We start from the raw sequence: 14,486 nt of genomic DNA on the forward strand, positions 1-14,486 counted from the left end.
TATATTTACTAAATTTAACACGTTATGGCAGGTAAAAATAACTGGATGACAGCTACCTGAATCACAATGGGTAAATCTCAAAAACATCACTGAGGAGAAAGTCAAGTTGTAGCATATGTAATGCATGAGACCACTTAAAAATATGAGCACTTTGAGATCATGCTGGGTTGCTGCCGCCGCTGCAGCCATCATGCCAGTCCCTCGGGTCTCTCTGCGAGGTCGGGTGACGCTCCAGAATGGGAGACAAGCCAATATGGAAGCAGATTGGATCCAATCTAATGTGGAATAAAATTCCACATTACTACCAGTTATTTGATAACGATAGAACCCAACTAGGTACAACTTCCATTGACATATCATGCCTTAAGTGGGCAGGACAACAGTTCCAGGGGAAAGCTCCCATTGTGGAGAAGCTGTCTAGCCTTCCGTTCCAGAAAATCCAGCACAGCATGACTGCGTAGGACCATCAGCCCACGCCACATAGCTGCATCATCAGCACGGTTGTGGGCCAGCTTAAGGCAGATGAAGACCCCCATCATGGGGTTCCACCAGATGTTCCTATTAAAGAACATCAACAATGCTTGGGTTTGCACCAATGACGTGTTTAGGCTCGCCCTGCACAACTTTGGCTGACCTCCTCTCAGCAGGCACTCACGTTGTTTCTTCCTCCCTCCTCTGCCCAGTGCTATTCCCACTCCTCCAGATGCTCCAAATATCACGCACAAATGAGCAGGGCCGCGGTGGGAGTGGGCGCAGTGCGCTGCCGCCGCTGAGGTGTTGTGCATGATGTCTGGACGCTAGACTAGTTCCATCTGAGGAGAGAAGTTTGTGTTGTACCAGCGCATGCCTTGGAAAGCCTTAAGTAATGCAAAAGGTTGTCCTTTTTTTTTTTTTTTTAATCTACTGACAAGTTGCTCTAGTAACCCAAAGAAGTGAAGAGAAAGAAGCTGCCTCACCACCCAGACATTGATTTGTTCAGATGTTTCAATGCCTCGTGGTACAATAAAACCACAAAGTTTTTCTAAAATAAAAAATAGTAACAATAAATAAATAAAGAAATAAAATAAAAATATGAGCACTTTAAACAGGCCAAACAATACTATACATTATTTTTGGATACATATGCAAAAATAGTATGCATAGATGCATGGGTAACCAAAAGCACATGGTAACCAAAAACCAGATAATGATTACTCTGGAAAGGGAAGGAGAGAATTAGGATTGAGAAGCATCGGAAGCAAATGTAAAATGCTAAGATTTGACAGAGCTGAGAGGTAGGTACTGTGTTACATATGCAATGTTCTGAATACTGTTCTCTGTGTTTAAATATTTATGACTTAAAATATTACACAAAACAGACTAGAAAAAAAGTATACCCCAAAGAAGATAGGGGAGGAAAACTACAAGGAAAATGCCAACATTACTATGTGTCTACTTTGTACCAGAGCAAACCCAGTAGGAGATGGAGTGCTATGAGATTACCTACCAAGAATTATGATAGGCGTGTTACTGGAGAGAATGACACTGAGCCAGGAGCTAAATTCTTCAGAACGTGAGAGGGAGTGACCCTGGGGTATATAGATGACACCCACATATATACTGTGTGGAATATCCTGATGACAAACTGGCAGATTTTAGGCAAGAGGGAAGCAGGAGCCTCTGGATGAAAAAAGAACGAGGAGCATATCTACTCCATGACAAGGCTCAGGAGGAGGAGGAGGGTACAAAGGAAGCAAGGTCCTAAGGGAGAGCCATATTTCCTTTAGAACAAGAATATTGAGGGAATAGTTCAGGGAAGAGAATGAAGATATAGGAGATTTTGATGATGACTGGCTATGAGTTTCAGAGCTCTACAAATATGTAAATATGGATGGATTAATAACAAGTGAGACTTAAAATATATCTAATGTTTGTATAGGCTGTATGTAAAATGTGAAGTGCTACATAAATGTAAGGCATCCTGGACCTCCCAACTGCATAATAATAATAATAATATAATAATTATCGTTATTACCCTTTTAACTACCTTGATTAAGGAAACTTCATTCTGCTTCCATGACATTATTTTATTTTGTATTTTCTAAATCAACAAAATTATTTTTTAGCCTTATTAACTTTTCCCTGTTACGGTTCTTCTCACATTCCCTAAGCATCTTTTCTAAAATCTGTTTGAGAAGATGAGAGAAACTCTTACCTTAGGCAAAATACTCTCATGCAACTCTAATTGCATACGCTTCTATTATGCTGTCTGCCTTAAAAATAAACTTAATGATGACAGGAATTTTAGAGCTGGAAGAGAACTTAAAGTTTTTTTTTTTTTTTTTTTTTCAGGCTTAATTCACTTTATTTTTCTTGTATAAAAATCCTATGTTGTAGCCACAGCTGGAGCCTGGGTCCGCTGCACAGAGACTCTGGTGTGGGTCTTGACAAGGTGGTCAGTGAATTCCTGATAGGGAGACTTGGTAAACACAGTCTCCTTCCAGAGGTCAGGGGTCAGGTAGCTGTAGGTCTTAGAGATGGCATCGAAGGTGGCCTTGGCGAAGTTGCCCAGGGTGGCAGTGCAGCCCCGGGCTGAGGTGTAGCAGTCATCAATACCAGCCATCATGAGCAACTTCTTGGGCACAGGCGCTGAGACGATGCCAGTGCCCCTGGGTGCAGGGATGAGGCGCACGAGCACAGAGCCGCAGCGGCCTGTCACCTTGCAAGGGACGGTGTGGGGCTTGCCGATCTTGTTCCCCCAGTAGCCTCTGCGCACTGGGACAATGGAGAGTTTGGCCAGGATGATGGCCCCACGGATGGCAGTGGCCACCTCCTTGGAGCACTTAACACCCAGGCCGACGTGGCCATTGTAGTCCCCGATAGCAACAAACGCCTTGAACCTGGTGCGCTGGCCAGCACGGGTCTGCTTCTGCACCGGCATAATCTTCAAAACCTCGTCTTTGAGAGAAGCCCCCAAGAAAAAGTCAATGATCTCAGATTCCTTAATGGGCAAAGAGAAGAGGTAGATCTCCTCCAGGGACTTGATCTTCATGTCCTTGACCAAGCGGCCCAGCTTAGTGACGGGCATCCACTCCTTATCCTCGGCCTTGCCTCCGCGAGCTCCGCGGCCTCGGCCCCGGCCCCGTCCACGGCCGCGACCCCGGCCCCGGATGCCACTGCCGAAACCTCCGCGGAAGCCACCGCGGTTCCCCATCCCAGGGCCACCAGGGCCTCCGGGCCCCCCCCGCTGCACCGGCGTCATCCGCCATTTGGTGTTCTCTTGGAGAAGAAGAGAACTTAAAGTTAATACACTGCAAACTTCTTATTTTACAACAGATCAGAGATTATGTGGTTTGCCAAACTTTATCAGTTGGTTACTAGGAGAAGGAGGGCAAGAACCCATGCCTCCTCCTTTCCACCTTCCCTCTGTTTTTCCTGGAACAGCAGAAACAGCAACCACGAGAGGCGCACTGTATGCCAGTGGTTGCACACAGATTCTTATGTCAGACTACTCCAGTTTAAATCCTAGATCTGTTACATAGTAGCAGTGTGACTTTGGCCAAGTACTATAACTGCTCTGTGCCTCGGTTTTTTCATCTATAAAATGTAGGGCATAATAGTATCGACTTTACAGGATTGTTATGAGGATTCAGTGAATTAATGTACTTAAAGCACATAACACACTTGGCACATTGAGTCACCATAAATCTAATTGTTATGATTTAGCACACACTCTGATAGCTGCTGATATAACAAATATTTAGAGGCCGGGGATTTTACCCACAGCTGTTTTTGTTTGATCTGAAGTTTAAAGAACACAAAACAAAACAAAAAACATCACTTGAGATAATGTTTATAGGTCTAGATATTTCACATAGAGATCCAAATTTCTGGTTTCTCTTTGAAATCAGAAGGTCTGACATCAGTGGGCCAAAATTCTCAGGTAGTAACAATTGGCTGGGGACAAAAGCAGCTGCCCCCTTTAATCGGTACCACTCATGTAAGGCTTACATCTTGTAACTTGACCTGCCTGACTACCACATGCCTTTGTATTTGCATTTCAGATTAAGACAGCCTCTGCTCTCAAGGAACTCACAATCCAACAGGTGAGATGCATTTGCTAAACAATTTACAATATATTGTGATAGGAACAAGTATAAACTTGCAAATTTCAAAATACAGCAGTCACCTGAAGGAACAGGAGTGCCTTGAATGGTAGAGGTGCTGATGGTGACGTGTGTTGTCTAAAAAGTGGCTTTGAAAAAGAAAAGGAGAGGAACAGGGTTGTAAAGGAAATAGAATGTGCAAAGACATTGAAATGAGAAACAGCTTGTGTGTTTAGAAACTATAAGGAGTTCAATTTTGGAGAATACTGTACAACGAGAAAGGGAGAAGTAGGCTGACACTAAATATAATACACACCCCTTATTTTGTATTTTACTCTGTAAGAGATGTGTAGAACTTAAAAGTTTTCTGTCATTAAATTACAAATCTAGGTCGGGCACAGTGGCTCATACCTGGGAATCTCAGTGCTTTGGGAGGCTGAGGCGGACAGATTGCTTGAGACTAGAGTTCGAGACCAGCCTGGGCTAGACCCTGTCACTAAAAAAAAAAAGAAAATATTAGCTGGGCATGGTGGCATGTGCCTGTGGTCTCAGGTATTTGGGAGGCTGAGGCGAGATGATCACTTGTGCCCAGAAATTTGAGGTTGCTACTGCACTCCAGCTTGGGCCACAGACCCAGATCCTATCTCTAAATAAATAGATAGATAACTAAAGAAAATTGCAAATTTAACTTCATATCTTTGGCCCTTGTCTTTGAGAATGCAGTGCTATACAATCCACAATATTCTATGAACTTTTTTTTTTTCTCTTTGAGACAGGAGACAGGGTCTCACTCTGTCACCTAGGCTGGAGTGCAGTGGTGCGATGTCAGCTCACTGCAACCTTGACCTCCTGTGTTCAAGCGATTCTCTCACCTCAGCCTCTGGAGATTGGGTTTCACCATGTTGGCCAGGCTGGTCTCGAACTCCTGACCTCAAGTGATCTGCTTGCCTCGGCCTCCTAAAGTGTGGGGACTACAGGCGTTAGCCACCCTGCTGGCCTGTACTATTTTTCAATAGCAAATTGCCACTTCAAGAAGAAACCCTGTCGTTATAAGGGGTAAAATATAGTTTTAAGATTGGTCTGCAAATGAAGTTTCCTTATCTGTAAAATGGGAATAACAATGACACCTAACTCAGGGCTATTAAAGTGAGACTTAAACTCACTAAACTCATGTAAAGAGCTTACCAAGATACCTGATACAGAGGATAAGTGGTCAGTTAATGAGTTACTGATTCTTCCTTGTCTATGTGCCCTTTTTTTGAGAAAGTACATCTCACTAAGTATGTATTTTTCATTGAAAACTAAAGTTAAATCAGGACTGATGACATTTTGCGACTGCATCTGGTAAAAAATAAATGCAAAAAATACTAGATTGAAAATGCCAATATAAAACTTACTTTCCGTATTGTAAAAGTTTCAAGAATAAAGATTTTTGCGCAACATAGAAACTGCAAGTTATCGTCTATAGTTAATAATTAAATAAAACAGTTTATTAGTGGTAGGTAATAAAGGTACTTAGTAAAAGAGACGGTTCTCCAGGTCCCCCGGCTCAATGAGCAGGCAAAGATTCTTTCAGGCAAAAGACACTTTCACATCTGACAGTAACATCTCGGATAGTCAGGCAGGTCAAACAATCACTTGGCGGGAAATAGATAAATACACACTAAATTCGCACAATCTGTTTCTGTTTAGTTTATAAACTGCGATCCAGAGGGTCAGCTTTCGTGCCTTGTGGGACTTGAAGTCCAGAAAGAAGAAGTGATCAGGGCTGCCGAGGCATGGAAGGGTGCAGCCCCTGCAGGTCTGAGCCCTACGAACCACAACTCCCGGCAAGCATCGGAAGGCCGCGTCGTAATTACGGACAACCAATCGTACCAGAGCAGGGCAAGCCCCGCCCTCTGGCTCGGTGGACCGCCTCCGCCAATGGCAGAGCTCCCATCGCAGAGCCTGCGGGTTAGGTTGTGAGGCCCGGGCCGGGGGCGGGGAGGAGCCAAGGGGGCGAGCAGGCTCGGCCGCTGGGTGGGTCGGGGCGTTCCGCGCGCCCTTCATTGAAGCGGCGGTGGCCGGGCTGGGCGCCGGGAGTGGGAAGCGACGGCGCGGCTTGAAAATGCCGGTTCATTCCCGAGGGGATAAGAAGGAGACCAACCATCACGATGAGATGGAGGTGGACTACGCCGAAAATGAGGGGAGCAGCTCCGAGGACGAGGACACTGAGAGTTCGTCGGTCTCCGAGGATGGAGATAGCTCAGGTGCGCGACCCAGCAGGGCTGGGACCCTGAGTCCCCGCGCCCAGCGCGCGACAGGCCGCTCTCTGCACGCCAGGCGGCTGCGTCCTGCTGGGAAAGCGGGGCGGGGACAGAGGGAAGGGGCGGAGACTGGCTCTGGGCCCTGGGCTGCACCCGGTCCGGTCGCTGGGCGCTGTCTGGCTCATGATGGGTCTCGGCGGCGGGGCGGGGCGGGGCGGGGCGGGCCTGGGCTTGCCCAGCTCCCGAACGCGGCGCAGTCCTGCCCCCGGTGGTGCTCTGGAGCGACCGGCCGAGACGGAGAACTTCCCACAGCAGACAAACTGGAAATGCCTCCTCTCCCCAGCCCACCGACCTCTTTCCCTATTTTCTGCTTTGCAACCCTCACTTCTCAGCGCTAGTGGGTTGCCGGGGCCGAGTGTCGGCTTAGTAATTAACCTCAGTTTCCAAGTCAACTTGCCGGTCAGCACTTTTACGTCAGTCCCTTTTCGGGGGCTAACTTGAGAGCTGTCCGGTTCAGTAGCTCCCTGAAGTTTGCAAGACCTAGAGGAAGGGACCAACATTCGGGCTCATTTTGCATCTTCATATGCTTACAAATTGGCTGAGTTTTGGCAGCGTTGAAAATTCTCCAAGTCTTTTCTTCCCTTCAATTTTTTTCTAACTTTGGGCTGTTTTAAATTATTTTGGGGTGGGGGAGAAGGAGGGCAGATTAACACCACAAATAAATTTTGCAAACTTTTAGGAATGTTTATTCCAAAGTGAAATGGAATTTGTGATTACCGGGATTATTTTCCTTCGATTGAAATGATGGAGATGAGACTGACTTCTTTGTCTTGGCCTGATTTTGGTCAAGCATTGATGATAGGTTTATGACAGCCTAGTATCATCCACATGCCCTCTTTTCATGTTTCCCTTGCAAAGCAAATCTCCATGGAAGGATATAATTTCAATCAATAAATCAGCCATCCAAAAATATTTATGAGTGACTTCTTTGTGCAGCACTGGATAGTACTCAATATGAGGGATAAATAGTTATTATCTGGGCTCTCTTAAAGAGCTGTCATACGTCACCACTTGATTAAATTGCCAAATGAATGCTTAACTAAATATTGCTGTGGGAATTCAGAGGCAGAGGAAATCGTTTCAGTATTGGGTGGTGGTCACAAAGGCTAGCTGAAGAAGGTGGGATTACCTTAATTATCTTGAAGAATGAGTAGAATTTGGGTTGGGGTTGTGGGTATCCCTATAGGGAGAGGAATGTAAGGAAAAGTACAAGGGCCAGAGTTTAGGGCTTATTCAAAAGCGTGAAAACCTTGGGAGAAGAACTTGAGGTCGGAAAGGAACAGGAAATATAGATGTGAGGGATTTCAAAGAAAGCACAAAACAGGATTGATGAATGCAAGTTTAGGATTGAAGGTAAGAGAAAAACCAAGATACAAGGAAAGTGGCGGTAGCATCAACAGAAATAGAAAAGTGAAAGATTTGAGATGAAGGTGAAAGATAAGAGTATTTCAGACATGTTGCTTTTTTTTTTCTCTCTCTCTTTGAAACGGAGTCTTGCTCTGTTGCCCAGCCTGGAGTGCAATGGCATGATCTTGGCTCACTGCAACCTCCACCTCCCAGGTTCAAGCAATTCTCCTGCCTCAGCCTCCCGAATAGCTGTGATTACAGGCACACACTACCACACCAAGCTAACTTTTTGTATTTTTAGTAGAGACAGAGTTTCTCCATATTGGCCAGGCTGGTCTCAAACTCTTGACCTCGTGATCCACCCGCCTCGATCTCCTAATGTGCTGGGATTACAGGCGTGAGCTACCGCAACCGGCCTTTTTTTTTTTTTTGGAGAAGGAGTTTTGCTCTTGGCACCCAGGCTGGAGTGCAATGGCGCCATCTCGGCTCACTGCAACCTTTGCCTCCGGGGTTCAAGCAATTCTCCTGCCTCAGCCTCCTGAGTAGCTGGGATTACAGGTGCCCACCGCCAACGCCCGGCTAATTTTTTGTGTTTTTAGTAGAGACGGGGTTTCACTGTATTGGTCAGGCTGATCTTGAACTCCTGCTCAGGCGATCCACCTGCCTCGGCATCCCAAAGTGCTGGGATTGCAGACGTGAGCCACCGTGCCCGGCCAGACATGTTATGTTGCTTTTTTTTTTTTTTTGAGACAGAGTCTCACTCTGTCGCCCAGGCTGAAGTGCAGTGGCGTGATCTCAGCTCACTGCAACCTCCACCTCCGGGGTTCAAGCGATTCTCCTGCCTCAGCCTCCAGAGTAGCTGGGATTACAGGTATGCGCCACCATGCTCAGATAATTTTTGTGTTTCACCATCTTGGCCAGGATGGTCTCGAACTCCTGACCTCAGGTGATCCGCCCGCCTTGGCCTCCCAAAGTGTTAGGATTACAGGTGTGAACCACCCTGCCTGGCTGACATGTTGCTTTTGGAGTGATGGCAGTATGTTTAAGAATGCCCAACTGACAAATGCAAGTGTGACATTGGAACCTGCCTGATATGAAAGGGGAGAATAATTTGTAAGTCATCTGCCTTGCCTTAAAAGTAGGTGAGATTTCAAAAGTGGGGAATATAGAGAAAGGAGAACATCTAGACTATATGGGAATATATTTCTTTTTTTTTTTTTTTAATTTTTTTTTGAGACCGAGTCTCACTCTGTCACCCAGGCTGGAGTGCAGTGGCATGATCTCGGCTCGCTGCAACCTCTGCCTCCTGGGTTAAAGTGATTCTCCAGCCTCAGCCTCCTGAATAGCTGGGATTACAGGCATCCGCCATCACACCCGGCTAATTTTTGTATTTTTAGTAGAGATGGGGTTTTGCCACATTGGCCAGGCAGGTCTTGAACTCCTGACTTCAAGTGATCCACACGCCTATGCCTCCCAAAGTGCTGGGATTACAGGCGTAAGCCACTGCACCTGGACTGTTTGTGAATATATTTCTTAGATCTATAAAGTATTTTATCTTCAAATGTTCTTGCATTTATGATAGGAGCTAGGATCTCAAAATTCCATTTGTTAAAATTCTCCCCCTATAATTTTTATGTTGACTGTTGTGATTTTTAACTTTTAAAAATTCCATCCCAGAAAATAATGGACAACTTAATTTTTGAAGAATGTAATAATTTGAACTGCAAGCCAAAAGTTTAAGTGCAAAGAAATTGTTTAAATACATTTTGCAGTTTGCTTGTTAAAACATCTCTGTTCTACCATATGTCTTTCATGTTAAACTTTCACAGTGTTTTCTTCTCAGATGTTGGTACTGAGCAAATTCTAAGGCTACAGAAAAGTCTCTACTGTCCAAAGAACTTGGATAGTGAGTCATCTTGAGGGACCAAGTTTTAAGTAGCCAAGAAGTAAGCAATCAAGAGCCAGAAATATTTTTAATCTGTTTTAGAAAATTAGGAAAAAAGTCATAGCCTTTCTTGTTATATAAAAATAATTGAACGTGATTTAACTCTTTCTCATAGTTTGACTTTTATTTGATGAAGATCAAGATGCAGATCATTTTGTGCTTCAGTTATTTTGATGAATGAATATATGTGATGTGAACATAGAAAATGTGGACTATAGGACAGACCTGGTAATTAACAGTTGCTTTCCTTAAAAAGTTTGTATTTTCCTCCTCATTTGCCTCTTTCTCACTGACTGATAGTAACATGGGGAGACAGAACAATGGGAACGTAGGAATGGCAGACCAGGAGAGCCTGTGGTAAACAAAATAAGATTAGTTTCCTTTTTTCTTTTTCTTTTTTTGAGATGGAGTTTTGCTCTTGTTGCCAAGGCTGGAGTGCAGTGGCACGATCTCGGCTCACCGCAACCTCCACCTCCTGGGTTCAAGCGATTTTCCTGCCTCAGCCTCCCAAGTAGCGGGGATTACAGGCATGTGCCACCACGCCCAGCTGATTTTGTATTTTTAGTAGAGATGGGGTTTCTCCATTTTGGTCAGGCTGGTCTTGAACTCCTGGCCTCAGGTGATCCACCTGCCTTGGCCTCCCAAAGTGCTGGGATTACAAGCATGGGCCACCGTGCCTGGCCTTTCTTTCACTTTTCTTTTTTTTTGAGACAGGATCTCTGTTGTCCAGGCTTGCGCAGTCTTGGCTCACTGCAACCTCTGCTTCTCAAGTTCAAACAATCCTCCCACCTCAGTCTCTCTAGTAGTTGGGACTACAGGCATCCACCACTATGTCTGGCTAATTTTTGTATTTTTAGTAGACATGGGGTTTTACCACCTTGCCCAGGCTGGTCTTGAACTCTTGAGCTCAAGCAATCCTCCGGCCTCAGCCTCCCAAAGTGCTGGGATTACAGGGATGAGCCACCACGCCTGGCCACTTTTCTTTTTTTATGTGACTGGCAAATCAGCCATGTGAGCAGTTTGAAAGAAGAATCCCAAAAGTGTTTTTGAGCAATGTTAGCCTTTAAAGGACACAATCATTTTGGTGCTACATTCTGGTGAGTTGGTGGAAAACAAACCAAAAGTGGGCTAATTACTTTATAGTCATAGCTTATAGTCAGTCCTTTAAAGTGATTTAAAAATGAATGAAAATAAGAGGGTCTATAGACCAGTATAGTTTTATATACTCATCTGTATTTTAGATTAAATCTACAGTGGATTTTTTTTTTTTTTTTTTTTTAAACTAGGTCAGTCTGTCACCCAGGGGGGAGTGCAGTGTCACAATCATGGCTTACTGCAGCCTCCAACTCCTGGGTTCAGGCGATCCTCTTGCCTCAGCCTCCCAGTAGGTGAGACTACAGGCTCATGGTACTGTGCCCAGCTAATATCTTTTTTTTTTTTTTGTAGAGATGGGATCTTCCTATATTGCCCAGGCTGATCTCGAACTCCTGGGTTCAGTCTGTCCTCCTGCCTTGGCTTTCCAAACTGCTGGAATTAGGGGCATGAGCCACCATGCCCAGCAGAAGTTATTATTTTTGATAAATGTTTATTTTCTTTTAAGGCTTAATATAGGTCTTGCCTTCGTATTACAGTTTTTCTTCCTATTTGAATTACGTTTAGATATATTTGAGATGTTCAGATAAATTTGAAAATTAAGTTTATCTTTTATATTTGCGTTTTTATTAACAGAAATGGATGATGAAGACTGTGAAAGAAGAAGAATGGAATGTTTGGATGAAATGTCCAATCTTGAAAAACAGTTTACCGATCTCAAAGATCAGTAAGTAGTGACTTTAGAAGGCTGTTGTCACTGAATCTCAACCTTGTCACTTGTATACTAGCACAAGAGCAACTAGATTCAGTCTCAGCTGTTTTTCCTTTTGTATTTTGTATTTTTGGGACTGATCAATTTGAAAGAGGCTCAGCTATTGTTTGTCTACTAAAGACCTCATTAACTAAACTGAAGGTTTGGAGGCAGGGGTTTTTTGTGGGTTTGAACCCAGGAGTTGGAGACCAGCCTGGGCAACATAGGAAGACCTGGTCTCCACAAAAAATTTAAAAATTAGCTGGATGTGGTGATATGTGCCTGTGGTCCCAGCTACTTGGGACGTTAAGGCAGGTGGATCGATTGAACCCAGGTCAAGGCTGCAGTGAGCTGTGCTCGTGCCATTGCACTGCAGCCTGGGCAACAGAGTAAGACCTTGTCTTAAAAAAAAAAAAAAAAAAATTCTGTCCTGCAGGATTATTGCCAAAATAAACACTGAGTTGTATCATACTCTAAAGCTATTGGTGTGACAGCTGGCAAATTAGAGTATTTGTAAGTAACAGGGACCTCCTGCCCCATTTTTGAGTTCCTTGTTCATTGAGCAACTAATTTTGTTATGGCTTCTTCATTTGTAGTTGAAAGAAACTTAATACGTCAGGTCATAAAGACATTGGTTTTACCTTCATTAGTCTACTTCCTCTTTGTTCTTTTAAAAAATTAAGAAGGCTGGGCCTGGCGCGGTGGCTCACGCCTGTAATCCCAGCACTTTGGGAGGCTGAGGTGGGTGGATCACGAGGTCGGGAGATCAAGACCATCCTGGCTAACACGGTGATACCTCGTCTCTACTAAAAAATACAAAAAAAAAAAAAAATTAGCCGGGCGTGGTGGCGGGTGCCTGTAGTCCCAGCTACTCGGGAGGCTGAGGCAGGAGAATGGCGTAAACTCTGGAGGCGGAGCTTGCAGTGAGTGAGATCGCGCCACTGCACTCCAGCCTGGGGGATGGAGCGAGACTCCGTCTCAAAAAAAAAAAAAAAAGAATAAATAAAATTAAGTAGGCTGAATACAGTAATACTGACTCCTTTTCAGGAAAGGTAGAGAGAAGCCAAGTAATTATTTATTTTGACAACTGGTAATGTCTATTCAAAATGATTTCTTTGTTTCTTTTAAACTCAGTGTTTAAATGACCTTTTGTCTTAGAATTGGTTTTATTGTTCTGTGGTTAAAACAAAAACAAAATTAATAGTGCCAAAAAGTAGTTATTTCAATTTTATTTTTTGTATTGGTAATTGACCATTAAAGAGTGATACTTTAAACATGATAGATATCTATTTTGTGATTATGTGCATAAAATCAAACAATGTAACAGTTCTCTGCTTGAGATCAAGGCAAAAATACATTTGATAGATTGTTAGAATATAAATGATATTAGGAACAAATAATGTATAGAAATGGCACATTGTTAGCCTTTGTTGAGATTTTTAAATTAACGTATTAATTTTTTGCTTTGTTAAGACTTTATAAAGAACGATTAAGTCAGGTGGATGCAAAACTACAAGAAGTCATAGCTGGAAAAGCACCAGAATACTTGGAACCGCTGGCAACTTTACAGGAAAATATGCAAATTCGTACAAAGGTAGCAGGTAGGAAAGTGAAGAATCTTTTCCATATATAGAATGTAAACTCTTCAATAGCTTTAAAAGGTGTTTATCAAGTAAGTGTTTTATGTTGATGGGATTACAAGCATATTTACATCGACCAGAATATTTTACTTTCAGTTAGCCCACAGTCATTTTATTTATTAAATACCTCTTGCTTTGCTCTGATGCTGTGGGGGATTAAAGAAAAAAAAAACCCTCAAGTTGCTTACAGTGTTGTTGAGAAGATAGTTCCACATGTAGTGAAACAACTGGAAACCATGATACTTTGATTAAGAGAGACTGTTACTGTCACGCTTTAATTCCCTATTAGAGAAATTAAAGTTTAAGTGCTCTTGGCGTTTTTTTTATATGTAAGAGTGATAGGATTTTTTTTTAATTTATAAAAAAATTTTTAAATGTTTGATCAAGATATTATAGAACAGGAAACTTGCCTTGAACTAGATAATTTATTTTTTCTTTTTTACTTTGATGAGTTTGGTTACTCATTTGTGGCTACGAATAAACAAAGATGCACTATACTTGTATGGTTACATTTCAGTCTTATGTTTGTAAGTGGGATCCAGCCTCAGTATCATGTCCTAGCACTCGTAATCAAGGGATATATGTGGTTTTTCATACTCAAAAACTAAACTTTAATTAGTGGAGATGCTGGTTGTTTTTCTCTTATGTGGCACTAATTGATCCTTATGTACCTGTTAGATAATACCTAAGGCATTGTTGATAATAAGTTCTTTTTACTAAACCCTCCTTTAACCAAATTTTATTTTTGAGTGCTTAGTATTATGTGGATGATATGATACTCTTCACTGCTATCTTTACATATTGACTTAACGTATCCTTAGAAGCAAAAATATCCCTAATTTTCTTTGTTCTTTTAGGTTACATGGATGATCAGGAAATAATACTTGAGTTGATTTTTTACTTTTCTACTCTGGCCTCTTTTATATTTTGATTTTGCAGAGTAGTGTGTGTGAATGTGTTGCTGATGACGTAGTTCCAGATACCTGTTTCTTGCCTTTACTATACAAAGAGAGATAATTACATTTCTAGGGCCAACTATGGCATAAAGCTTAGAATACATATCCAGAGCTCTTTGCGTGCCGTTTTTGTAGTGACATATTTGCATGGCCATGTTACCTATTTTATACTATTGTCCTGTTAGGTCTAAGTTAAACTATCTTGGGTATCTTTCCTCTAGATAAAGTCCTGTCAGGAGCACTCCAGACATAATTGATTTTGTTATATCAGTTTATATACATTTACTCCTCATGGAAGCTTTGGATTGAAAATAATAGTTTAAAAAAAAAGTGGTTTTGGTGGGGTATAGTATCTAACTGTTAC

At 42.8% G+C, this 14,486-nt stretch overlaps 2 protein-coding genes and 1 pseudogene across 3 annotated transcripts in view; 2 read left to right on the forward strand and 1 right to left on the reverse strand.

Annotated features, from left to right (window-relative positions):
• Positions 1 to 236: 236 nt before the first annotated feature.
• On the forward strand, positions 237 to 633 carry LOC112628884 (annotated as a pseudogene).
• Positions 634 to 2,307: 1,674 nt separating this feature from the next.
• Positions 2,308 to 3,248, reverse strand: LOC112628882 (40S ribosomal protein S2-like). The gene is given in 2 exon segments (XM_025392204.1): positions 2,308 to 3,223; positions 3,225 to 3,248. Coding segments are annotated over 2 exon segments (882 nt in total). The 3' UTR covers positions 2,308 to 2,365.
• A 2,751-nt stretch (positions 3,249 to 5,999) lies between these two features.
• Positions 6,000 to 14,486, forward strand: part of BRMS1L (BRMS1 like transcriptional repressor) — a 49,901-nt gene continuing 41,414 nt past the window's right edge. Inside the window, exons 1-4 of one of the 2 annotated variants that reach the window (XM_025392203.1) lie at positions 6,072 to 6,334; positions 9,799 to 9,911; positions 11,412 to 11,502; positions 13,000 to 13,127. In XM_025392203.1, coding sequence (XP_025247988.1) covers positions 11,414 to 11,502; positions 13,000 to 13,127 — 217 coding nt within the window. In that variant the 5' untranslated portion in view covers positions 6,072 to 6,334; positions 9,799 to 9,911; positions 11,412 to 11,413. Of the gene's footprint in view, positions 6,335 to 9,798; positions 9,912 to 11,411; positions 11,503 to 12,999; positions 13,128 to 14,486 lie in introns of both variants that reach the window. The other variant, XM_025392202.1, reaches the window with a different exon arrangement.

This window comes from Theropithecus gelada, chromosome 7b (genome assembly GCF_003255815.1).
Source record: "Theropithecus gelada isolate Dixy chromosome 7b, Tgel_1.0, whole genome shotgun sequence".
NCBI lineage: Eukaryota > Metazoa > Chordata > Mammalia > Primates > Cercopithecidae > Theropithecus > Theropithecus gelada.